The following is a 20,262-nucleotide window of genomic DNA, read 5'->3' as shown; positions in this document are numbered from 1 at the left end:
TATCATAGGCTGCAAACGGATTCATTGGGGAAGGACGTCGACCCACTGGAGACTGGCGTAAAGGGGTCCAGCATGCAACGAGATCTCGGGGCAAGGGTCTCGAATAATTACTCGTAGCCGAAGGACTACTTGCTTTCTGCCCCCATCCTTCTCAAATTATTTTTCTACAGCTTTCTCATTTCTTCGCCAAACTCTCCCTTACAACACATTAACTACAAATCTAACTTCGCTCTTCCCTGATAAAACGTTTCTCTACACGTCCCTGTCTCTCACCTTTCATAGAGAAGATGAAACCCAAAAGAGGCCCGGCCAGGAAGAGTTACATAAAAAAACGTAGCAATCGATCCTGCCATTGTTAACAATAGGCCCGTTCCTAAGAATGTGGTGATGGATTATACCGAAAAGCAATACCAACGCCAGCTCGAGAATTGGGATGAATTATAAAGATTCAAATATCAATCTCGTTCTTCCTTCCGCCACCAGGCTGACGTCCTTCTAGCGCCGCAACTTACAGCTCCAATGAAACATGTCCTAGAACAGTTGAGAGGCTCGAAGACCTCAAGGAGTTCATATATCGAATGGGTATGCAAATGAAAGACTAAGCGCCCGGGGGAAGATATGGCTGGGAATGGGATCAAATCGTACTGGAAAAGATTCGCTCGCCCGCGCGTGCGAGTCGACCTCTGGGCTCTCCTATCTCTCGCGGCCTACACCCCAGGCTTGTACTGCTTTCGGGCAGAAGGCTTATCAAATATAGGTTAGGTACCTACCTCCTGAACTACGTGCATATAGCCTCAACTCGGTATCTGCATGGGGTGCCCAAGAACCAAGCTGCAACCTTCAGGAGTCGGTCTAAGTTCACCTGCTTGTCATCATCATCGGTATTGACAACCTCCGACATTCGCACCCAAGCCTTGTCGTCGTGAATGTAGCCTTGGACAACTCGGAGGTCTCTACCACAAGCTGATACGATGGTGACCTTGAGTTACGTAGGAGGTAGGTAAGTAAGAGAACAAAACCACAGATTTTGAATATGGAGGTGGAATTTAGAAACTTACAGGAGCTATCTCATCAGGCTCATGTTCCTTCTTCTCTGCCAACCTACTTCCAGACGTCGCCAAGATGCACCAAAGCTCGCTGAAAAGGAGTTCGTCATGCTTGAAAGGCGTAGTATGTGGAAGGAAGCGTACGGCATCTAGCATAGATTTGTCACGGCTATATAAGGTAAACTCGGCTCGCCATTCGACCCCTTCTTCGCTAACAAACTGATGATTTTTCCTGAGGTTTTGCGTTAGTCCATCTGGGCGCCAATTCATCACACTATATTATGAATAGGCTCTAAGGTGACTTACGGGACAAATTCCCACGAGCCAAGTTCTGGCAAGATTTCGTCTGATGGCTCGTCCGGTCCTTCGAGAATGTGATCGCGAAAAAAGAAGGCTCCGAGGGTTTCGGCAGTGTAGTAAGGGCCGGAACTGAATTCGCCGATGGAAGCAACGACGTTAAGAGCCATCAGCTTATTCCTTTTGGCGATGGCATTCATCTCCTCGAGTGGTTTTGGTTCCAGGACCTTGGGGCCTCCATCATTGGGTGTTCCGCTGTCGAGGTCGAACTGAGTACACTTGACATTGAGCTTCGACAGAGCAACTGAATTGAGAGACGCGGTCGGCCTGAATTCGTCGCGCATGGCATTCCTACAATTTATGGCGAAAGTGATAGCTGGATGAGCTGGATGAGCTGGCTCCGATTTTTTGGTGATTTGAGGCGAAGACGACATGTTGAAAGATAAGCTTGCAGGATGTAATAGACTGTGTAATAGATGTGGTGTAAAGAGGTGAATTTGATAGACAAAATGCAAAGGAATTATGAATAGGTAGAATAGAGGTAGGGAGGCAGATCTGTCGTTAAGTATTATGACCTACCTAACCTACCTATATATATGAATTTGAACTCCGTTTGCATAATTTTGCATTATACACCTTATACTTAGGTAGGTACCATACAGGTATGGGGTTATTCCCGAACGCTTGGGCTACAGTTTTAGACGTACGTACCTAGGAGGTAGATACCGCAGCACATAAGCATTATTTATTATTATTACTATTTTGTTAGGCAATTACTAGCCATAGATATTTTAGAATTTATCATTAGAATACTACACAACAGCACCGTCATGATAGCAAAGTAGCAAATCACTATTACATACAGTATAAGAGCAAGCGAGTCGTGAAACCAATACTTAAGACAAATTGGCCAGTCTATCTACCTGATAAAAGCCACTCCTTTTTGCGAACGTAAAACAAAGTAAGCACTCGACCTTCGTGTCAGGTCCTGGCTGTCCAGTCTGATGCCAAATCCCGCCGGGAATCATGTTTCATTCCTACGCCGAAACAACCTTTTTTCCATGCATCAGACAAGCCTTCTCGCAGTACGTCCGTATCTCTTGTGCTTTGTGCCAACTTCCTTCTCTGTCGAGAGTCATGATAGGGGGGGCATCAGAAGGGAATTATGGCTGGTCTGTCAAGAACAAAAAACAACAACTGCTCCCTAGTGCAGCTGACCAGATAGAGAGGTGAAACGGGGAAAATAAAATAAATCAATGCCTCATTTTATTCGTCAATGCCATCCATGTATCGCAATGTACGTGCGTATAATATCGCGGTTGCTTCTGCCCATTATGTCTATCGAGATACATATTTAGGACAGATGGAAGGCACCTTGACCTTCCCTGATAGCTGTGAATAGCTGTCGCTTCATGCTATCGATACTGCTATAGTCGGGTAACTTGAGGTAGTTGACACAAGTCATAACACTTGGAAGGTAGTCATCGGATGTATACGGCGGTTCACTCGGCTTACATACCACAGTGAACATCGGGGTCAAGCTCTTGAAACCTATAGATACGGTTAGAACCACGTCGATAACACAAGAAATTGCAATACATACCTCCGATAGGAAGTTTTGGACTGCCGGTAGTAAATTGTAGGAAATCACGGCGTTGTGCCGGGCTCAGCTCGCTCATCGTCTGCAGCAAGTTCCTAACCGATTTACTGTCCATATTGAAGCCGTGATCTGCCTTTATAGAGTCCATAAGAGCTGAAGGAGAAATGTTAGTTTTGCTTATACTATTCATAGGTGAATATAACTTACTTTCTAAAGACCAGTCCTCCTCGACGCGACCAAATAGTGCCACCAGCTCATCTGGTGTGAAAGCGCTCAAAGCGGAGTACGGGAACACTTGGGAAAAGCCGGTGCGGAATGCTTCGACTTGACGCTTGACACCGCGGCCTAAAGTCATGTCGATAACTTTGTCTAGGTACGACTCGACGTTATAGATAGTAACGGGGATTTGAGACCCGCCAGGTATGAGCTCAATTTCCGGATAGCCTGGCAGAGTAAAGTCCAATGCTAAGTCCTCAAGTGTTCCATTGTCGACTACGATCTTCTCGGTGTCGGCAACCTTCTGCGCGGGGGTACGACTAGGATCTTCGTCAATGGCCTTCTTCGCCATGGCAAACTTCTTAATGTGCTTTAGAGAATTAGCTAGTCCCGGATCTACTATCCTCACCGCACCGAGAGACGGCTTTACGCTCGAAGACCCTTCGCCAATGCGGAAAAAGATGGGATTGAAGTTCAGGTCAATGATGCGCGAATCAATCATGGATCTTGCGACAAACTTCCCGAGCATCTTGAACAGCTGGAGAATTACGCTTGCGCTTGCGTCGTCATCGCTCAGAGGCCGAGGGAATAATCCCGTGGGACCAGAAATAAACTCGTCCGAGTCGTTCGAATCCATATCACGCCAGAGCCTGAGTTTCTTCTTAGAAAATTCTTTAGAGACAGTCGAATAGAATTCGAGAGTAGGCCCAAGACCAGTTCCCACCTCCTCGAAGTATTCAACTTCAAGAATACTCTGCGAGCTCCCATAAAGTTCCATCACCTTCAACGCCGACTCTAATATCTTAGATCGCGAAATTCGCACCTTTTGGCGCTGAAGTCGACCAAGGAAAACGTTATCATCACGTCGATCGCGACGTGACTCTTCCTGCTGTGCATTCTGCCATCGGCTCATAGACCGAGCATAGCCAAACGAAGTTGACTGGAGGAATAGGTGGCGAGTCTCAAAGGGGAAGAGAAACGGATATAGTCGGGCTAAGTCTTCGCTCCAGCCTGGCAAGCAATTGCTAGCCACGATGAGAGGCTCTTCCAATTGCCTATTAAGTTTAGCAGTCAACTTTGTATTGACAAACTGCGATAATGGCTCGACGTTCAATTTTAGGGTATTCTTGTTTTCCACCATAATGTCGTCAATGTTCGCATTGAGATCATGTAAAATGTTCAACAGACGGAGAATGGAAGCCGTTGTTGGATTGTTTGCAAGTGAAACGGGTACGCCGTTAACATCGGAAGCAGTCTCGAATGAAGGCCCGAATCCAATAGGCTCAGCGGGAGGAGGTCCTGGCACGCGGCGGAATTTTATAACATGCATAGTAGACCAAACGCTGCGGCTGACATGATCGTCGGGAAGGGACGAGTTATTGTGGACAGCGCGGTAGATAGTCGTCTCATTAGGAATAACCCGGTCGTTAAGACTAAACTCGATATGCCAATCCTGGGGTATTGCCTGGATAGCAGCTGCGTAAGAAAGCGATCGAGAAGTAGACGGAGCACTGGGGGTTGGTGTGCTCTGCTGCGATGCTGGGGGTTGAGGTGGTGCACTACGATTCGGTAGATTGGCACCGCCAGTCTGAGCTGGAGTAGGGACCCGAGTTCCATCTTCTTTTCTGGCCGTGATCTTCCCCCCAGCCGCCTCTACCAAGTTCACCGCGGACGGATCACGAGCGGGGGCATCCTCCATATCTTCGTCCAGCTCGCCAACTATAGCGTCGAGAGCGCTACTATCGGCAGCAGTCTCTGCTTCTTCGTCCTCGTCAGTGACCGGCTTTTCGTCCGCACATTCCAGCGTACTCTGCAAATTTTCGTCATCCTCTGGTGGCGGGGGGGGAGGTGCCGGTGTATGAGTCTCGCTTGGTTGAGCTGCTTGACGTCGGGTGGATCTGCGGAGAATTGCCTTCTCGCGGCCGGAGCCTGCTGCCGAGCCCGGGGTAGACGGGGTCTCGGATTGACCCGGTTGCTTCGACTTAGATCTTCGCGGTTGGCGGGAACTGGAAGCTTGGTTTGGGAGAGGAGGAGGAGGGGCAGCATAACTTGATCCCAGCCGCTCAGCTAGTCGTTCGGCCGACGGCAGCCCTGCCGAGCTGGCCATCGCGGCGAGTGCTCGAGATAATCCGTCACGAGGCCGAGAACCGCGAGGGCGCTCGTGCAAAGTGATTCGGGGTCGTAACCAATCATCCAGAGCTTTGAATGTTGCAATTGCATGGATGTGGACATTGATACTACGGAACGAACGAGGGATGTCAGAATCATCGTCAGCGACTAACCTCAGCCTAATCTGCTTCGCCAACATGGACGCCGCGCTGCTGCGATTGCCATCGAACGAACTATGGTGGACGGTAATAACCTCAAAGTGCTCCGACCGACTAAGTAGATCTTGAAGTTTGTGGATCAAGATACTAAAAGGGGTCGCAGGAGAGTCTGCGGTTGCGGTCTTAGGTCTCGAGCTCACATAACGACCCATGAAGACTTCGAGGAACGCGGCTCTGGCAGCATTTGCTAGCATCTCGTCAGGGTTGCTAAATACTTCTTCCAGAACGCGTACCAGCCCTGAAGAGAGTAGCTCAGCGCTTGTAACACTGTCCAGGACGTCCGCATCGAAATAGGAGGCAAGTTTTTCAAATAGGGCGGCCCCATTCTCGGGAGAAAGATCTTTAGCAGTCCTTCTAAGATAGAAGTCTTCGATCCCAGAAGCCAGCGCTTCGAGGTTGTCTAGGATCTTTTTGGCCTTCTTCTTCATGGATTTACTGTGCTTTTCCGTCTCATGAGCCTCTAAGAATTTCTTGGCGGCCTCGGCGATGCGGGTCTTCATAGACGGGATATCACCAATATAGGGTCGAGGCGGCCCATCAATAGACATAGTAGACCCATCAGAACTAGCAGGCGAGCCGGACATGTCGTCATCATGATGATCATTCTCTTGGTCTTCATCGTCGTTCTCATCGTCTTCGTCTTCATCGTCTTCGCGGTCCTCCTCGTCTTCGTCCCCAGAGCCATTATGTATCGAGACCCTGTCTTCCTCGTCTCCAGATGCCATGCTGTGGTCTGCAGGCGTCTCGGTTGTTTTGTTCTCGGGCTCCTGGTACTCGGCAGCCAACTTCATAATCTCAATAATGACTCCTTCGCGATAAATCTGGTAGCGATAGATGTCATCTAGCCGATTTAGCAGAAGTTCCGTTATCTGAATGGCAGACATGACAAGCGAGGGATGATCCTGTTGTGATAATATGGAGGCCAAAAACGAAGCGTAAGGGACAGCTTTAAGGGCGTCGACGAGGATGTCCCTATCTAAATTAGATAGCATCTTCAGCTGTGCATTAAGCACTTTCTGCCGGACACTCAAGTTTACTGTGCTTGAAAATGCGTCTGTCAACGTAGGGAAGAGGATCAACGCAAATCTTCGAACTTGATCCTTGCACTCGTCGAGCAGCTCGAGTCTCTTCTCATTGGATGATTTCTTGCGGGAACCAAAAGACGACTGAGCAACGGATTCAGCAATGTCAAGATCGACGGGGACCAAAGGGCCCGAATCGTCGCTCCATATCAGACCTGGAAGCAACTCGCAGACGACGTTAAGAGTCTCGATGATTTGCTCACGTGGCCGATGGATCAAAGCTTGCATGATAACCACACTATCAAGTTTCGAGGCAACATCTTCCGTCTCACTAGGAGGAGAGACGCCTGTGAGAATCTGATAGAGTGTTTCCACCACATTTAACTTGAAGAGTTCCGCCGACAAACTGGGACTTGCACGGGCCGTGATCGCTAGCACCCGGAGAAATTGGGTATGGATATTGGCGCTGATGAGATTCGTAGTTCCGGGGACTAGAAGCCTCAATATGACTTTCAGTAAATCCACACTAACGAGCTGCTCCAGCTTTGACGATTGGTATTTGAAGCTCTCGATTATACGAGTAACGCAGAGCGATGCTTGTTCCACGACCCGTTGGTCGTTGCTGTTCAACACGTTTAGAAGAATTGGCATAACGCCGGTGATGACATTGAAGGAATCTTCCGGAATGTTGCGACAGCAGTTGGCAGCAGTCGTAACGGCAGTTCGTTGGGTACCCGTAGGAAAGAAGTCCAAGTATGTGAGACAGGCAGTTAAGCCGCCTTCTCTGACGATGCTAGTGGGATACTCGACAGATATCTTTTCCAACGTGCTCAGTGCTTGTTCTGCAAGATCAATGTAGTGAATCTCTAGGAGCTTTTGGCATAGGATTGGTACAGCACCGCCGTAGACTACGTTAGCAGCGCTAGCTGGTAGAGCCTCCATCAAGTTCGCGAGACATCGGCAAGCGAGGAGCATAATCTCCGAATTTTCTTCGCCGGTGATCTCGTTAGGCTGCATCAAAGTCACCAACTCCTTTACAAAAGCATCGGGAGAGAAATGTCCCGACAGATTATCTTCATTGGAAACCAGGAGAATCTCAGCCAGTTCCTGCAGAGCTACCAACTGTGCCGTTGGATCTTCTTTTTGCCGAAGATTGTGGAGAATATCACGCAGCCTCGACGAGAGCCCAGACATCATACCAGTTAGCGCCCTAAGGGTATTGGATAAGCCCGATCCTGGAGGACCTCCGAATCCACCAAACGGATCGTCGTCGTAATGGCGGTGGGGTTCATCATCATCGTCGTCGTTGTCATCGCTGTTATCTTCGTCGGGGTCATGCGCCGGCGGAGGTGGCGGCGGCGGCGGCGGTGGAGCCTCTTCTTCATCTTCATGATCTTTGGTACCAGTCATAGTAGTGTCTTGATCAGGAGGTGGATGGTTACTAGATGTTCGCTTCGAGCGGCGCGTAGAGCCGGAAGCACCTGTCGCAGAAGAATCTATTCGTAAAAGTTAGCACGCGATAGGATGAATTAGCATGATGATAAAAAATTTCCATACCTTGAGCAGCCTGGCTGTTCTTCTTATTGCGACTCGACTTGCGGCTCGACGAGGCTGAAGTGGAAATGGTAGAGTCCTGCATCCTGGTGGGTGGGAGTGGGTCAGAACTGCAGTGGGCAAATTATCAGTATCGATTATGCATCCCAAAAGATTACCGTTTACAAAAAAACAAAAAAAAGAGAAGAAAAAAACATACCCTGCTGGACTAGACATAGAAGCAGTATTCTTCCCTTTCCGCTTGCGGGTAGTGGGAGTAGGCGGAGGTACAGCTGCGGGTTGAGGAGCTTGCTGCTCCGAAACTTTCTGCCGCTTTGATCGACGAGTCGATGCGGTCGGTTCGTTCTGTGGAGGTTGGGTCGGCGAGCTATTCTCAGCCGATGCTGGTTTTCTCTTTCGCGAAGATACTGGTTTCGATGAAGATTGGGCGGATTGGTTCGTATTTGTACTATTTCCGGGGATTGCAGGCGAATGGGTAGAAGCTTGGGGGGAGTTAAGATCTCCCTGCAGTGCTCCCTGGCTCGCTGCGTTTCGCGCAGAGGAGCGTGTTACTCTGGAAGACATGAGTATGTAGTTACTGGGGACGGATGCGAAACAAAATAGGTAAGTAGAGTGACTCGAAAATTAAGTGTGGAGAGGGCAAGAGAGGTGTCGAAAGAAGGCGAGAGGGTTTTTTTTTAAGCCTTGCCTCGGAAGCTTGGACAGTGGGACAGGTCTCGTAAGTAACGAGAATTAGGTTTATTCTGTTGACAGTTCGTAGGCACCGTTGCAAGCACCGTTATATGGCACCTTTACACTTGTCCAAAGCTAGGTACGCTTGGCTTTTCTCCGTGACAACTAGCACAGCAACCAACGGCGCCGACTGGACGTGGATTGCTACGGCCGGGGTAACACAAAGAAGGTACCTTGATATGTACGAGTCGAGGCATCAAATACAAGAGAGGTGTTCTTGTTGTTCTTGTTGATATTATTGTTCAGAGCTCGAACTCGTACCCCTCCCTCGAAATTATGGATGTCAACCTCAAGGCACTAGCCCTGGACAGGCGGATGGCGGATGGCTGGATGATGTATTAAGGAGAGAACAATCGACGAAGAAGTAGAAATACGGCAAGAGGAAGAACGATGATATGTAACGGGGGAAGAACCTGAATTGGGTTGATTGAAGGAGGTTGAAGAGCAATCAGATTTGAGACGGGAAGAGAGAGAGAGAAAAAAAGAAAAAGTGGTACTCGTTGTGTTGTACCAAGGTATCGATCATATGGTGTAGGTTGATTAAGGTGAACTTGTGTGGACTGTGATGGAGGAAGATATTGTGCGTGTGTAGGTGTATGAGAGGGCAGGTGTGTTTATTGACAATTTGAGGGTACATTAAAGAAAGGATATTTGAAAACTGGTATGTCTATCGTACCTGGATGTTGTGGAGGAGAACCGCGACGAGGCAGGTGCGTTCGATCGCAAGTTCAAATTCAGATTTAAGTCTGTAATAGACGGAAGTCGCGCTTGAGGATCGTTATCGACTGCCGATCGAGAGCGCAGGTTGGCAGCAGAGGGTTTTCGTTCTGCCATGGATTACGCCATGAGGCTCGACAGCGTTGGATTTTCCTGAAGAGTTTGAGACCTCGGCCACCCACTCAACCTCTTCTTCCACACTTTTTTTTCTCCTTTTTTTGTTGGAAAACCCACTTGTGGAAATGGAGGAACGAGAATGAAAACGAGGACGTCGGTCGGAATCGATTAGTCGTTAATAAGGAACGATACGAATCAATTCGATATGTATTCGGCTTGATATACACGAAAGCAACTAATAAATCGTCGATGCCGTCACAGGTGGAACAATATAGATGATGGAAAGTCAGACGACAAAGTTGTTGTCGTCAAAGCTTTCAGACGAAGGAGGTGCTATCGGAGGAGGTTCATTTGAATGCGTCGGCGGGCGGCTAGATGGTTGGGCGAAAGGGTAGGGTGGGTTGTGCGGGTGTGTGTTAGGTGTGTGTTAGGTGGTACCTAAAGACACTTTAAACCCATAAGCAAGACCCGACTGCCAGGCTGTCTGTAGCCGTACTCTATCCCCTCTAAGACCCTGTAAATTGTAATAGTTCGCGCGGGTAGGGCGTATATTGTACTGTACTTTATTAATGGCGTAACAGGGTGTATCGATAGTGGCAACTGAGAGGTTTATAGTGCTTTAAAGTACCTACTAGTCTAAGGTAGGTTAGACAGATTAGAGTAAGTGCCTACAGGGATATACCGCTCGTAACAAGGGACCTTGTAAATATACGTGCATACGCCACCTTACCTGCTTATATCCTGTTAGGTTAGGTACTACTTACCTGCATAGCATAAAGTACCTACTTGATCAATGCTAATGAGATGAGAACTTGCTGAGCAGGGGTGTGATTAGACCCTTATGTACTACATTGGGCTAATGTACCAAGTAGGTATGCAATACCCACCAATCGATAACGTTGAGATGTTTGATTACCAAGTATAAAAAGAGAGAAAAAAACAGAGAAAAAAAAAACCCCGTTTCTTGAGGCTCTTTTTTGAACTGTTTACATCCTTGTTTTCTGAGGTATCTCGATATTAACTTTAAAATTGTCCAACATATTGCACTATATATACGCTTATTTAGGTAAAAGCTTATACACAGTTAATGACCTAATAGTTGTGCTTCGATATTTCAGTTTAAGCAGCACTAGGCCAAGCGATGACATCACTGGTTCATTCGTCCTCCTTTTTTACTTCACACATTTTCACATTGCTGCCATTAACACATTCGACATGGCCAGCATGTTTCTTACAATTCCTGCTGCTTTGGCCTAATTAGTAGATTAATCTAATAAAATATTTTGCTTTATCTTATTAAATCCCGACGACATATTACTTTGTCCGACGTGGCTTATAAGCGTTGGTTATATCCCCAGTCTCTGCCAACTAATAATAGATAGGAAATATTGCAGTTCAATGGCCATACGATGAAGGTAGTTGTTCATATACTTTCTAATTGCCAATTTGTATACTTGATATTCTACAGAAGGTACAGTTACCAGAAATGCATCTACACATTAGGTAAGTAATCTTCTAGCTAGATACCAGTGCTTCTCTTCCTCGTACTGACGGGTATCTCTCTGGACTCTAATCATGAAATTTTACTCATGGCTTTAGGCTGTTGATGCCACCTTCGTATTCGGCAAGGTCGTACTCGTCAGGGTACTTCTCAAGATGGTGTTTTAGCTGTTCCATCTGAGCCTTCAGATCAGGGGTAAGTTCCTCGTAAACATCCTCGAACATTGTCCGAATAGGCGGCTTCTTCTCCCGTTCCGCCTCGGAGAAGGCTTTTAGCACATCCCGTTTGATGCTTTCCCGAGCTTCTTTCTCTTTGGACTCGTCCCAAAACCCTTTTGCCTCCATGTACTTCCGTAGTCTCGCGATAGGGTTATCCCGGCGCTTCCAGTCTTCCACTTCCATCCTTGCCCGGTACGCAAAAGAATCATCGGATGTGCTGTGGTGGCTGACACGATAACTCATTGCCTCGATTAAAACCGGCTTACCTCCGTCCTGAAGGGCCATTTCCCTCGCCTTCTTGGTCACCTCTCTAACCGCCCAAAGATCATTCCCGTCCACTCTTACAGTATCAATTCCGTAGCCAATTCCTCGGCTAGCAATACCATCTCCTCGGTACTGTTCCAGGGTCGGTGTCGAGATAGAGTAACCATTGTTACGGCATATAAATATAACTGGACAGGATCGCGTCGCAGCGATGTTCAAAGCTGCGTGGAAGTCTCCTTCACTGGCAGCGCCTTCGCCGAAGTAGACAGCAACCACGCGGGGAGGTACAGACGGGTCATTTATGTGTTGCATCTTCAAAGCATACGCGGCTCCGGACGCCTGGGGTATCTGCGTGGCCAGAGGCGACGATATTGTATGCTATTTAGAAAGGTTAGCAATGAAGCGAGTATAAAGAGACGGGATCCAGATATACAATATTCAGCTCCTTGCTTCCATAATGTACAGGCATATTTCTACCCTTCCCCGGGTCGTGTTTATTAGCGAATAGTTGGTTCATAAAGTCTTTCAAAGTAAACCCGCGCTGAGCGAAGAGTCCCTGCTCGCGGTATTGGCAGAATACTACATCTCGTGGGTCTAGTGCCGAAGCCGATCCGACGCTGATAGCTTCTTCGCCAGCCGAGACCATGTAAAAGCTTATACGACCTTGTCGCTGGGCGTCAAACATGACGGGATCCATTATCGAGATAGTTAACATGTCTCTATATAGTTTCACAACTTCTTCCTCGCCAAGGTCTGGTTTAAATGAATTATCGACAATATTGCCATGTTGGTCGACCGCTCGGTATGTGGGTAGGGCAGGGTAATCGGAGGGCACAACGAATTTGAGGTCGCTGGTGAATGCACTCTTGACGGCACCAGGGAATGATACATGGCTCGATCCCGGGCGTTGCGATATACTGCTGGCTAACCGAGCAGATTGTTGAAAGCCAGGAACACGAGGGCAGCAGAGCACCGAGCCCGACGCCCTTCGTAGCAATGCCCCAGAGAATATTTGCGACCTCATTGTAGCTAGATCATAGTATCTCGTGGACTATTCACATATGCAAATCTCAATTGAACGTTAAATAACTTAAAAGACATAAGACTACCTAACAGCGGAAGTTAACCAGAAGTTAACCCCATGGTCTCTGCCCCGACATTGCAGGTGAGACGGGATAGCGGATACCGAGGGTAGCGACGTCACTTAAGCCGGCGTAAAGCGAAAAAAGGCCTAGACCGAGGGAAAGCTAACTTCCCCAGCTTTTCTTTTTTTGACTAACAGGTAGTATTACATAAGCCTAAACGTCTTCTGTTAGATCATTGGCAGCAATTATGTAATACTCAAGACGAGAAGAACATTGTGTAATAATATTCATGTGAAAAGCATAATTTACTATGGCATTACCTAGGAGTAGTTTGGTCTTATAACTCCCAAACCTTGTGAACGGCGCCAGAACTCCACCTACTTCTTATCATTGAGAATTATTTAACTAGGGTGTATGAAATGTAGGATATGTAGGACGGGTCCTCGATCACTTCAACAGTCGCGTTGAGAATCGAGCTACACAAAGCGTACCTAGGTAATTTCAAACCCGAAATACATACGGCCAAAGCTAGATGCGTAACGCAGTTGAGAATCGAGGTCCCCCACCTGTACGTAAACAAGACGGCGTTCCAAACATCGGGCGTTGCTCAGAAACCAACCATGGACCGGAAGTTTGGATTGAATGGGCAACCTTCGTCGTATATACCACCATAACAACAGTTTCTCTACACACATGAAACCCATTGGAAAACTTTGATTTTTTTTTTTTTTAAAAAAAAGCATAACTCTGCATCGTCGAAATTCTCTCCGGTATGTTATCCGTACAACGCGGCATCTAACAGCGGCCAACAAATACTGGTAGGCTAGATACCTAACACGTCTAGTCAGAAGCGTTACGCTGCCTCGGAAATGTCAGAAATTAGCAAGTCCACCGCCATCGGCATCATTGTCATGATACTCGTCCCAATCCTCGCCATTCTCATATGCTTCGGTTACTCGCTGACCGAAAAGTTCGCCATGCTCATGTACCGCGCAAAGCAGCATCAGCGCCGAGTGCAAGAACGACGACGAGCGGCTCGAGAGGAGCGTCAGGAACGTCAGGAGCGAGAATCGTCGACCGACGCCGCGGTTGTGGTCTAACAAGGTAAGCTCTCCGATGGAAATTATTCTTTCATATTACAATTTTTTTTTTAATCTTTTTTTCGTTACGAGTAGAACACCTCTCTATGTAATGTCTGGTGTTGAAGATGAATGGTTTCTATTTCCACCAATCATCTCTCGTACCCCCAGAACGCAAGAGCTAGGATGTCTTATTTTAGTGTCAAGTCCAACATCTGGCCCCATTAGTCAAGTCTAATAGGGCCCAGCCCGCTGTGGCTAGTGATACTTCGCGGAAGCCACCCGAGCGAACCCCCCCCACATGGGTTGAATACATGGATACGTGGGTACATGAGAACAATGCCGGACGGAGATCGTCCTTATCGACCGTTCGATCCGCAGTTTTTTTTGGCCCGTAGCTTCAACCCTTCAAACCTCCAAACGGGCCCGGCTGTCTTTCACCTTTCTATGTCTATTTTGACCTCAATTGGCTCCCTCTTCTAATATATAACCCCCCCTTCCCAGGAAACCTCCTCGAACCCAGGCGACGGCCAGAAAACAGCGCAGAACCATGGCCGCCCGCCCGCAATCAGTCCTGCGCGCAGCTGTACGAGTATCAAGACCGATTTCTTCTACCGGGTATACCCGACTGTTCAGCACAACGATACGCAATTCCAACCCCGAGCTCTCCCAAAGCTCTACATCTGCCTCCCAAGCACAATCCGCCGCCACCAACAACAACAATAATAATGCCGCCAGCAGAAATAGGAACAGCACGACGCACTTCGGTTTCCAGGATGGCCTTTCCGAGTCCGAGAAGACGGAGCGCGTGGCCGGCGTGTTCCACAGCGTCGCCGAGTCCTACGATCGCATGAACGACCTAATGTCTTTTGGCTGGCACCGCGTCTGGAAGTGCGTATCCTATTTTTTCTCTCCCTCCTCTCTAGCCTGGTTACCTAGCTTAGGTTAAGTAGTTGTAATAATAATCACAATCACAATCATAATCACAATCATAATCATAACAATAATAAAAGCTGAGCTGACTCTCTCGTCCTATTCTTACTTTAAAAAAAAACAGAGACCACTTCGTCTCCTCCCTCAACCCGGGCTTCTCCACCTCCACTCCCCCCAAGCCCCAGCGCATCCTCGACGTCGCCGGCGGCACGGGCGACATCGCCTTCCGGATGCTGCACCACGCGCACGTGCTCAACCGCAACCCGGACGTGCACGTCACCATCTCCGACATCAACCCCTCCATGCTCGCCGTCGGCAAGCAGCGCTCGCTCTCCCTGCCGGCCTCCCAACAAGCCGGCCTCTCCTTCCTCGTCGCGGACGCCACCTCCTTCCAACCCCCCAACACCGCGCCGTGCCCCACGGTCCCCGAGGACAACTCGCTGGACCTGTACACGGTCGCCTTCGGCATCCGCAACTTCGCCAACATCCCCGCCGCCCTGGCCGAGGCCTACCGCGTCCTCAAGCCCGGCGGCGTCTTCGCCTGCCTCGAGTTCAGCAAGGTGACCAACCCGGCCTTCGACGCCGTCTACAAGCGCTGGAGCTTCGGCGCCATCCCCCTCATCGGCCACCTCGTCGCCGGCGACCGCGACTCCTACCAGTACCTCGTCGAGAGCATCGAGCGCTTCCCCGCCCAGGACCAGTTCCGCGACATGATCGAGGACGCCGGCTTCGTCGTCGGCGGCAAGGGCTGGGAGGACTTGACCGGCGGCGTGGCCGCTATCCATAAGGGCATGAAACCGCTGTGAAATTAAATGTGTGCGGTCTTTCTTGGCTGTACATGCATGCTAGGGATTAGGGATTAGGGGGGTAAAGGAAAAGGGGGGGAATAAGGGGGGAAAGAAGCCTTGTATACCTACCTATTAATCACTCGTCTTCAGGGGTTCTACTCCGTAGAGAAAAAAGCATGCGCTGAAGCCAGATAGGGAAAAAGAAGGTTGGACGAAAAGCGTACTGTACCATAATATAGCGCCACCGCGCGCTCGACCTTTATAGATTCTCCTCCTCCGTTCAAGTAGCATAGTATAGCATAGCATAAGCATATTGAGTATACCTAGCTGGTAGTCATTATACGCCAGTCATGTTAGCAAGAAGGAAATGTCAATGCCACGGCTTGCTCTGTCTCCTACCTGCTTCTAACCCCCCCCCCCCCCCGCGGGGGGCTTGCTTGCTTGCCTATACGAAATATACCTCTACCTACCTCTGTACTCAAAAGTCTAGTTCTCTACATGCCTACATACCTGTTAGTAAAATCCAGAACGAGGCTTACCTCACCTCATCTCTCATCTCCTATCTACGAGTCTACGCCCCGGCCCCCTTTTACCTTTACCTTTACCTTGCCTCACCTTACCTTGCCTTACCTAGGTACCTATAGCTATCAATCATTATACTCCCTACTTGCTTCCTACGAGACGAGCAAACCAACACATCACAACACAACCTTTTTTTTTTTTTTCAGAGTTTAATTCATTCGGTTTGCATTAGCAAAAGCCTATCACAACATCCGATTTGATCCGATCCGATCCGATCCGATCCCTCTCCTGTCCGGCTCGTTCCAGACCAGGTGTGTACAAAGGCAAAGTCAGTTAGTCAGTCGAGAGAACGATGCATGCATGCCATGTATGCATGTCCGTCCCTTATAGACAAAAGACGCCAGAGATCGAATCATCACCGTCGTCGTCATCATCATCATCATACGGGCCAGCCATCATCTGTATCAATGCGAAGAAGAAGAAAACCACTTTCATCTCAGTACTAGGTCAGGTCACCAAGGAGAGAGAGAGAAGACGAAAAAACGTTCGCACGAAAGTACGTTTAGCAGATTTATGTTACTGCAAACCATATACATCCGTCCTTCCGTCCTTCCGTCCTTTCAATCACTGAAACCCCGTGCCTCGCCCTCACTCCCCACCCTCGATATGACGAAAACGACAATTGGTATTTTTTTCCCCTCGAACGCAACTCATCCCTTCGCAGGCTGACAGATTCTCTGAACTCCGCCTGGTCAACGACAGAAAAGTTTTGCTTGGATGAACGTGCCAGGATACAAGCAAAAGAATAGTTATCTCGCGTCCGGCCACACGAGGATATTAGTAGAATATAGTAGACAATGTCGGTAGAACCATTGTCATCGGCGATTCCACTATGAATCGCCACCCGGGGCAGGCGAAGCGCTGCCGCCTTCACCCTTGCCTAAGCCTCCACGGCCGCCTCGACCGCCTCGGCCACCACGCTCACCTCGGCCTCCGCGAGTACCACCTCGGCCTCCACGTTGACGACCAGTCTCGGGACCGCTTTCACCACCGCTAAGGGTGCCACGGTCACCAGCACTTCGGTATCCGCTTGCGTTGTCTCGTCCTCGGCCACTACCCCAGGTTCCTGCGCCTCGGCCACCGTATGTCTGCTTGGACTCGCGGGGTTGGAATATCTTCACCAGAGGTCTTGATCGATCTTCTGAGTGACGGACTTTGAAATCGTCAGCGAGACTGGAGTAGGCAGCCTCTCGGTCTTCGATGCTGTGGAAGTGGACAACCTTGTTGTTGCTATTGCTGCCCCACTTCTCGATCTTAACGATCTTCGCCTTATGTTCATCGGGGAAGATCTCTCGAGTCTGATCGTCACTTTGGACGTTCATAACAAACAAGCCAATGATGCTATCCGCAGAAGCTCGGGGAGCTGGTGATGGTGCAGTTTCAGGGCCGTTGGCTGATCCATTAGCCCCTGTAGGCTTGTCGTTCTCCTTTCCAGCAGCCGTGCTAGGGGCCGGGGATGCAGTTGTAGGCTTTGGGGTGGCGGGCTTCAGCGGTTGAAGCGGAGTTGCTGCGGCAGGCTTTGACGGTTGCACAGTAGCTGAAGCGGTTCTTTGAGGACCAGCAACAGTAGGTGCAGGGGTCACAGAAGTTGCGGGAGCCGAGGGAGTTAAGCCGCTGCTGACAGCCGCAGGTGAAGGCGTGCTCTGGGGTATAGCAGTCTGCTGCTTAGCCCCACGGTGCGAAAAGTTGAACCCTTGTGCTCGCATCTCCGTACCAATGCGGCCATCTTGTATTTCCAGAGCTAGCCAACCAAATGCGGCGTCTGCCAAGTTGAAGTTCCACATATTCTTGAACGCGCTTTCATCGACCTGACCCTGGGCACCAGGACCACCGACCGGACCACCAAAGGGATTTCCACCAGCTGCGGTTCTAGGCATCTTGTCGACCAGTTCCAGCGCGTTTCTGAGCAGATTCTGCTGGGCCTCGTTCTGTTGGATTGCCGGTTCGACCTCGCCCTTAACTGTCTCCCATACATCGTTAAACGAAGCCTTAGAAGCGGCAAGCTTTCCACGGTAGTGATCGAGGGTCGGGTTAACACTAAACTCATTGTAAGAACTGCCATATCGGAAATGCAGGCCTGCTGAGATAGAGAAGTCGGCCTTAAGGCTGACGGAAAGCTGGTTCAGTATGCCCTCGCGAGCAGGAGAGGCGTGCGTGATGAAAATGCGAGTCTCCGTAGGATCGTAAACACGATTCGCGGTATCAACCAACTCGCCCATCTGGAGTAGGGTAGTCCACATAGTGCCCTGTCCGCCTGCAATAGTAGTTCGACCTTCACCATTGTCGAACAGCTTGTGCATGACCACCGCACCACCAAGACCAAGAAGTCGCAACTTGACTCCCCCAATTTCTAAGAGCATGGATCGAGCCTCGTCGATGATGTGCAAGTTGTGTACTTTGTACTCGCCGGAGCGGAACTTCTCCAGAACGCGCACATCTTCACAGGCACCCCATACGGTGTAAACAGGGACCTCGAGTCTGATTTGGCCGCTGATAAGCAGAGGCAGTTCCGATAAGGGTAGATCTTGAGGGTTGAATCGCGCCTTAACTGAGCCCGGTCCACCTTGACTGATACCCTTCTTTACTTCCTCGGAAATCAACGGCGAGTATTGAGCAACATGCTTCAAGGTCCTATTTTTTTACAACGCAATTAGAATACCGTTCAGTTTACCTAACCGTAATAACAAAATTCCAAATCTTACTTCTCTGCAATGCGCTCCAGGGATGTGTCGTCGTAGAAACCAAAGTCTCCGGTGTGAATGATGTGATCGGCTCGCGCGGTCTTCGCAAGTTCGTTCAGGGATCGAAGATTACCTATTGGAGAATTATTAGCATATTCCTATCGATAATTAGAACTTATCGTATTATCTTACCTCGTACATCGGCTATGCAGAGAACTCGAATAGGGCCCGACTGAACAATACGGCCCTGGTTAGGTAGAAGGGGAACGGCGCCGGGCGCGGGTTGGCCAGGGGTAGGGTGGCTAGGAGTGCCGTTGGGCATATAGCCTTGGTTGTAAGAACGTTGCTGAGAATGGTTAGTCATAAGCGATCGAGGATCAGTTCTAACTGCTGGAATGAATCGGTGACTAGAATGAGGCAGGTGAGATAGCTGATTACCGCCTAGTGGTTGCTGATGGGGACGGACACTACCGCCTTGGACAGTGGGGTTGACATGACCAGTAGCGCGATGCTGGTTATGAGGCTGATTACTCTGCAGATTGGGAAATTGAAGGTTTGCAACCGGCGCTATGAAAGCTGTGCCGCCACGCAAGCAGTGCTGCTGCAAGGCCGGCATGCGATGCTGCTGCTGCTGCTGCTGCTGGCAGTGTGGACAGTGTGGACAGTTCTGGACGGGAGCCAAGGGGGGATGAGGGAAGGGCAGAGGGATAGGCTGTTGCGGCAGGCGATGCTGCTGCTGCTGCTGCAACTGCAACTGAAGCGGTAACTGCGAAGGCAACGGTTGAGGATTGAGGGGAGGGGGAGGGTAGTGAAGATGAGGTAAATGAAGAGGGCGAGGCTGATGAAGTATAGGAGCTACAGGGCCACGAGGAGCCATGCCGCTCTGGGGGTTAGGAAAAAGATTATGATACATCACGAAAGTATTCGAAGACTTCTTATGATTTCTGCTAGTGTTGGCAAGAAGATAGTTCGAAATGTTGGAAAGTAAAGAAGTCCCAAATGTGATTATTGCAGTTGAAGAAAGGAAAGCAAACTATTCCATTCTTCAATGTGCAAGTTGTGGTGAAAGTTTTGTTGTATGCGCAGGATTAGGAAAACAATTAAAACAGAGAACTCACAGCCATGGACAATCAGTCTCCGCGGTAATGAGGGGTTTCGACCTGGTGCCGAGAATAAATTGTCGGATGCCTGAAAGCCGTTACAAAGAGGAGCTGTGGACTGTCGACAGTCGAGAGTTACGGATCGTAAAGAGGGGGGAGGAGGAGGTAGTAGAGTAGGAGGTGATGAGGCGCGTGTCCGTGTACGGATGAAGACCAGGAGATGGCCAGGTGGCTCGACGAGGTTAATAAGTAGTTAAGTTCAATGCCAAATTCACAGAAACGGGTATCTAAAAGGAGGAGTCTATCTTGAATTGATATTGGCACGACCTAGGAGGATTTCAGACTCGTCGGAGGGCCGTTTGGTAGTAGAGATGTTGAATATGGGAGAGATGGTGATGAATGA

At 49.2% G+C, this 20,262-nt stretch overlaps 6 protein-coding genes across 6 annotated transcripts; 2 read left to right on the top strand and 4 right to left on the bottom strand.

Annotated features, from left to right (window-relative positions):
* Positions 1-303: 303 nt before the first annotated feature.
* Positions 304-2,032, bottom strand: F4812DRAFT_25290 (uncharacterized protein). The gene is made up of 4 exons (XM_047930749.1): positions 1,353-2,032; positions 1,059-1,278; positions 399-979; positions 304-346 (listed from the first exon to the last, which is right to left on the bottom strand). The coding sequence occupies exons 1-3, from the start codon at positions 1,775-1,777 to the stop codon at positions 779-781; spliced, it is 846 nt and encodes a 281-aa protein (XP_047795106.1). The 5' UTR covers positions 1,778-2,032; the 3' UTR covers positions 304-346; positions 399-778.
* A 665-nt stretch (positions 2,033-2,697) lies between these two features.
* Positions 2,698-8,626, bottom strand: F4812DRAFT_454603 (uncharacterized protein; the record flags this gene model as incomplete). The annotated part of the gene is made up of 5 exons (XM_047936673.1): positions 2,698-2,894; positions 2,947-3,096; positions 3,151-8,004; positions 8,066-8,172; positions 8,262-8,626. The coding sequence occupies 5 exons, from the start codon at positions 8,624-8,626 to the stop codon at positions 2,698-2,700; spliced, it is 5,673 nt and encodes a 1,890-aa protein (XP_047795105.1).
* A 2,255-nt stretch (positions 8,627-10,881) lies between these two features.
* Positions 10,882-12,762, bottom strand: F4812DRAFT_410248 (thiamine diphosphate-binding protein). Its single transcript, XM_047932515.1, has 2 exons — positions 12,045-12,762; positions 10,882-11,989 (listed from the first exon to the last, which is right to left on the bottom strand). Exons 1-2 carry the CDS (start codon positions 12,633-12,635, stop codon positions 11,216-11,218), a joined length of 1,365 nt encoding a protein of 454 aa, XP_047795104.1. The 5' UTR covers positions 12,636-12,762; the 3' UTR covers positions 10,882-11,215.
* Positions 12,763-13,316: 554 nt separating this feature from the next.
* F4812DRAFT_454601 (uncharacterized protein) lies at positions 13,317-13,796 on the top strand (the record flags this gene model as incomplete). Its single annotated transcript, XM_047936672.1, has 2 exons — positions 13,317-13,354; positions 13,541-13,796. The coding sequence occupies 2 exons, from the start codon at positions 13,317-13,319 to the stop codon at positions 13,794-13,796; spliced, it is 294 nt and encodes a 97-aa protein (XP_047795103.1).
* A 228-nt stretch (positions 13,797-14,024) lies between these two features.
* Positions 14,025-15,577, top strand: F4812DRAFT_410244 (ubiquinone/menaquinone). Its single transcript, XM_047932514.1, has 2 exons — positions 14,025-14,666; positions 14,833-15,577. Exons 1-2 carry the CDS (start codon positions 14,326-14,328, stop codon positions 15,512-15,514), a joined length of 1,023 nt encoding a protein of 340 aa, XP_047795102.1. The 5' UTR covers positions 14,025-14,325; the 3' UTR covers positions 15,515-15,577.
* Positions 15,578-16,778: 1,201 nt separating this feature from the next.
* F4812DRAFT_25161 (uncharacterized protein) lies at positions 16,779-20,034 on the bottom strand. The gene is made up of 4 exons (XM_047930733.1): positions 19,878-20,034; positions 18,952-19,105; positions 18,781-18,892; positions 16,779-18,709 (listed from the first exon to the last, which is right to left on the bottom strand). Exons 1-4 carry the CDS (start codon positions 19,881-19,883, stop codon positions 16,909-16,911), a joined length of 2,073 nt encoding a protein of 690 aa, XP_047795101.1. The 5' UTR covers positions 19,884-20,034; the 3' UTR covers positions 16,779-16,908.
* Positions 20,035-20,262: the final 228 nt, after the last annotated feature.

This window comes from Daldinia caldariorum, assembly GCF_022478825.1.
Source record: "Daldinia caldariorum strain CBS 122874 unplaced genomic scaffold F4812scaffold_1, whole genome shotgun sequence".
NCBI lineage: Eukaryota > Fungi > Ascomycota > Sordariomycetes > Xylariales > Hypoxylaceae > Daldinia > Daldinia caldariorum.
The sequence above is the reverse complement of the archived record's forward strand: the minus strand, read 5'-3'. Positions and strand labels throughout refer to the sequence as shown.

Excerpts from the sequence above, each read along its gene's own strand:
- F4812DRAFT_410244 (XM_047932514.1), top strand. The coding sequence starts at position 14,326 with ATGGCCGCCCGCCCGCAATCAGTCCTGCGCGCAGCTGTACGAGTATCA. Across the intron at positions 14,667-14,832 it reads GGCTGGCACCGCGTCTGGAA|AGACCACTTCGTCTCCTCCC; the intron begins GTGCGTATCCTA and ends AAAAAAAAACAG.
- F4812DRAFT_25161 (XM_047930733.1), bottom strand. Across the intron at positions 18,893-18,951 it reads CTGCATAGCCGATGTACGAG|GTAATCTTCGATCCCTGAAC; the intron begins GTAAGATAATAC and ends ATTCTCCAATAG. Across the intron at positions 18,710-18,780 it reads CTGGAGCGCATTGCAGAGAA|GACCTTGAAGCATGTTGCTC; the intron begins GTAAGATTTGGA and ends GTAAAAAAATAG.
- F4812DRAFT_25290 (XM_047930749.1), bottom strand. The coding sequence starts at position 1,777 with ATGTCGTCTTCGCCTCAAATCACCAAAAAATCGGAGCCAGCTCATCCA. Across the intron at positions 1,279-1,352 it reads GGCTCGTGGGAATTTGTCCC|GAAAAATCATCAGTTTGTTA; the intron begins GTAAGTCACCTT and ends GCAAAACCTCAG. Across the intron at positions 980-1,058 it reads AGCCTGATGAGATAGCTCCT|GTCACCATCGTATCAGCTTG; the intron begins GTAAGTTTCTAA and ends ACGTAACTCAAG.
- F4812DRAFT_410248 (XM_047932515.1), bottom strand. The coding sequence starts at position 12,635 with ATGAGGTCGCAAATATTCTCTGGGGCATTGCTACGAAGGGCGTCGGGC. Across the intron at positions 11,990-12,044 it reads GAAGCAAGGAGCTGAATATT|CATACAATATCGTCGCCTCT; the intron begins GTATATCTGGAT and ends CTTTCTAAATAG.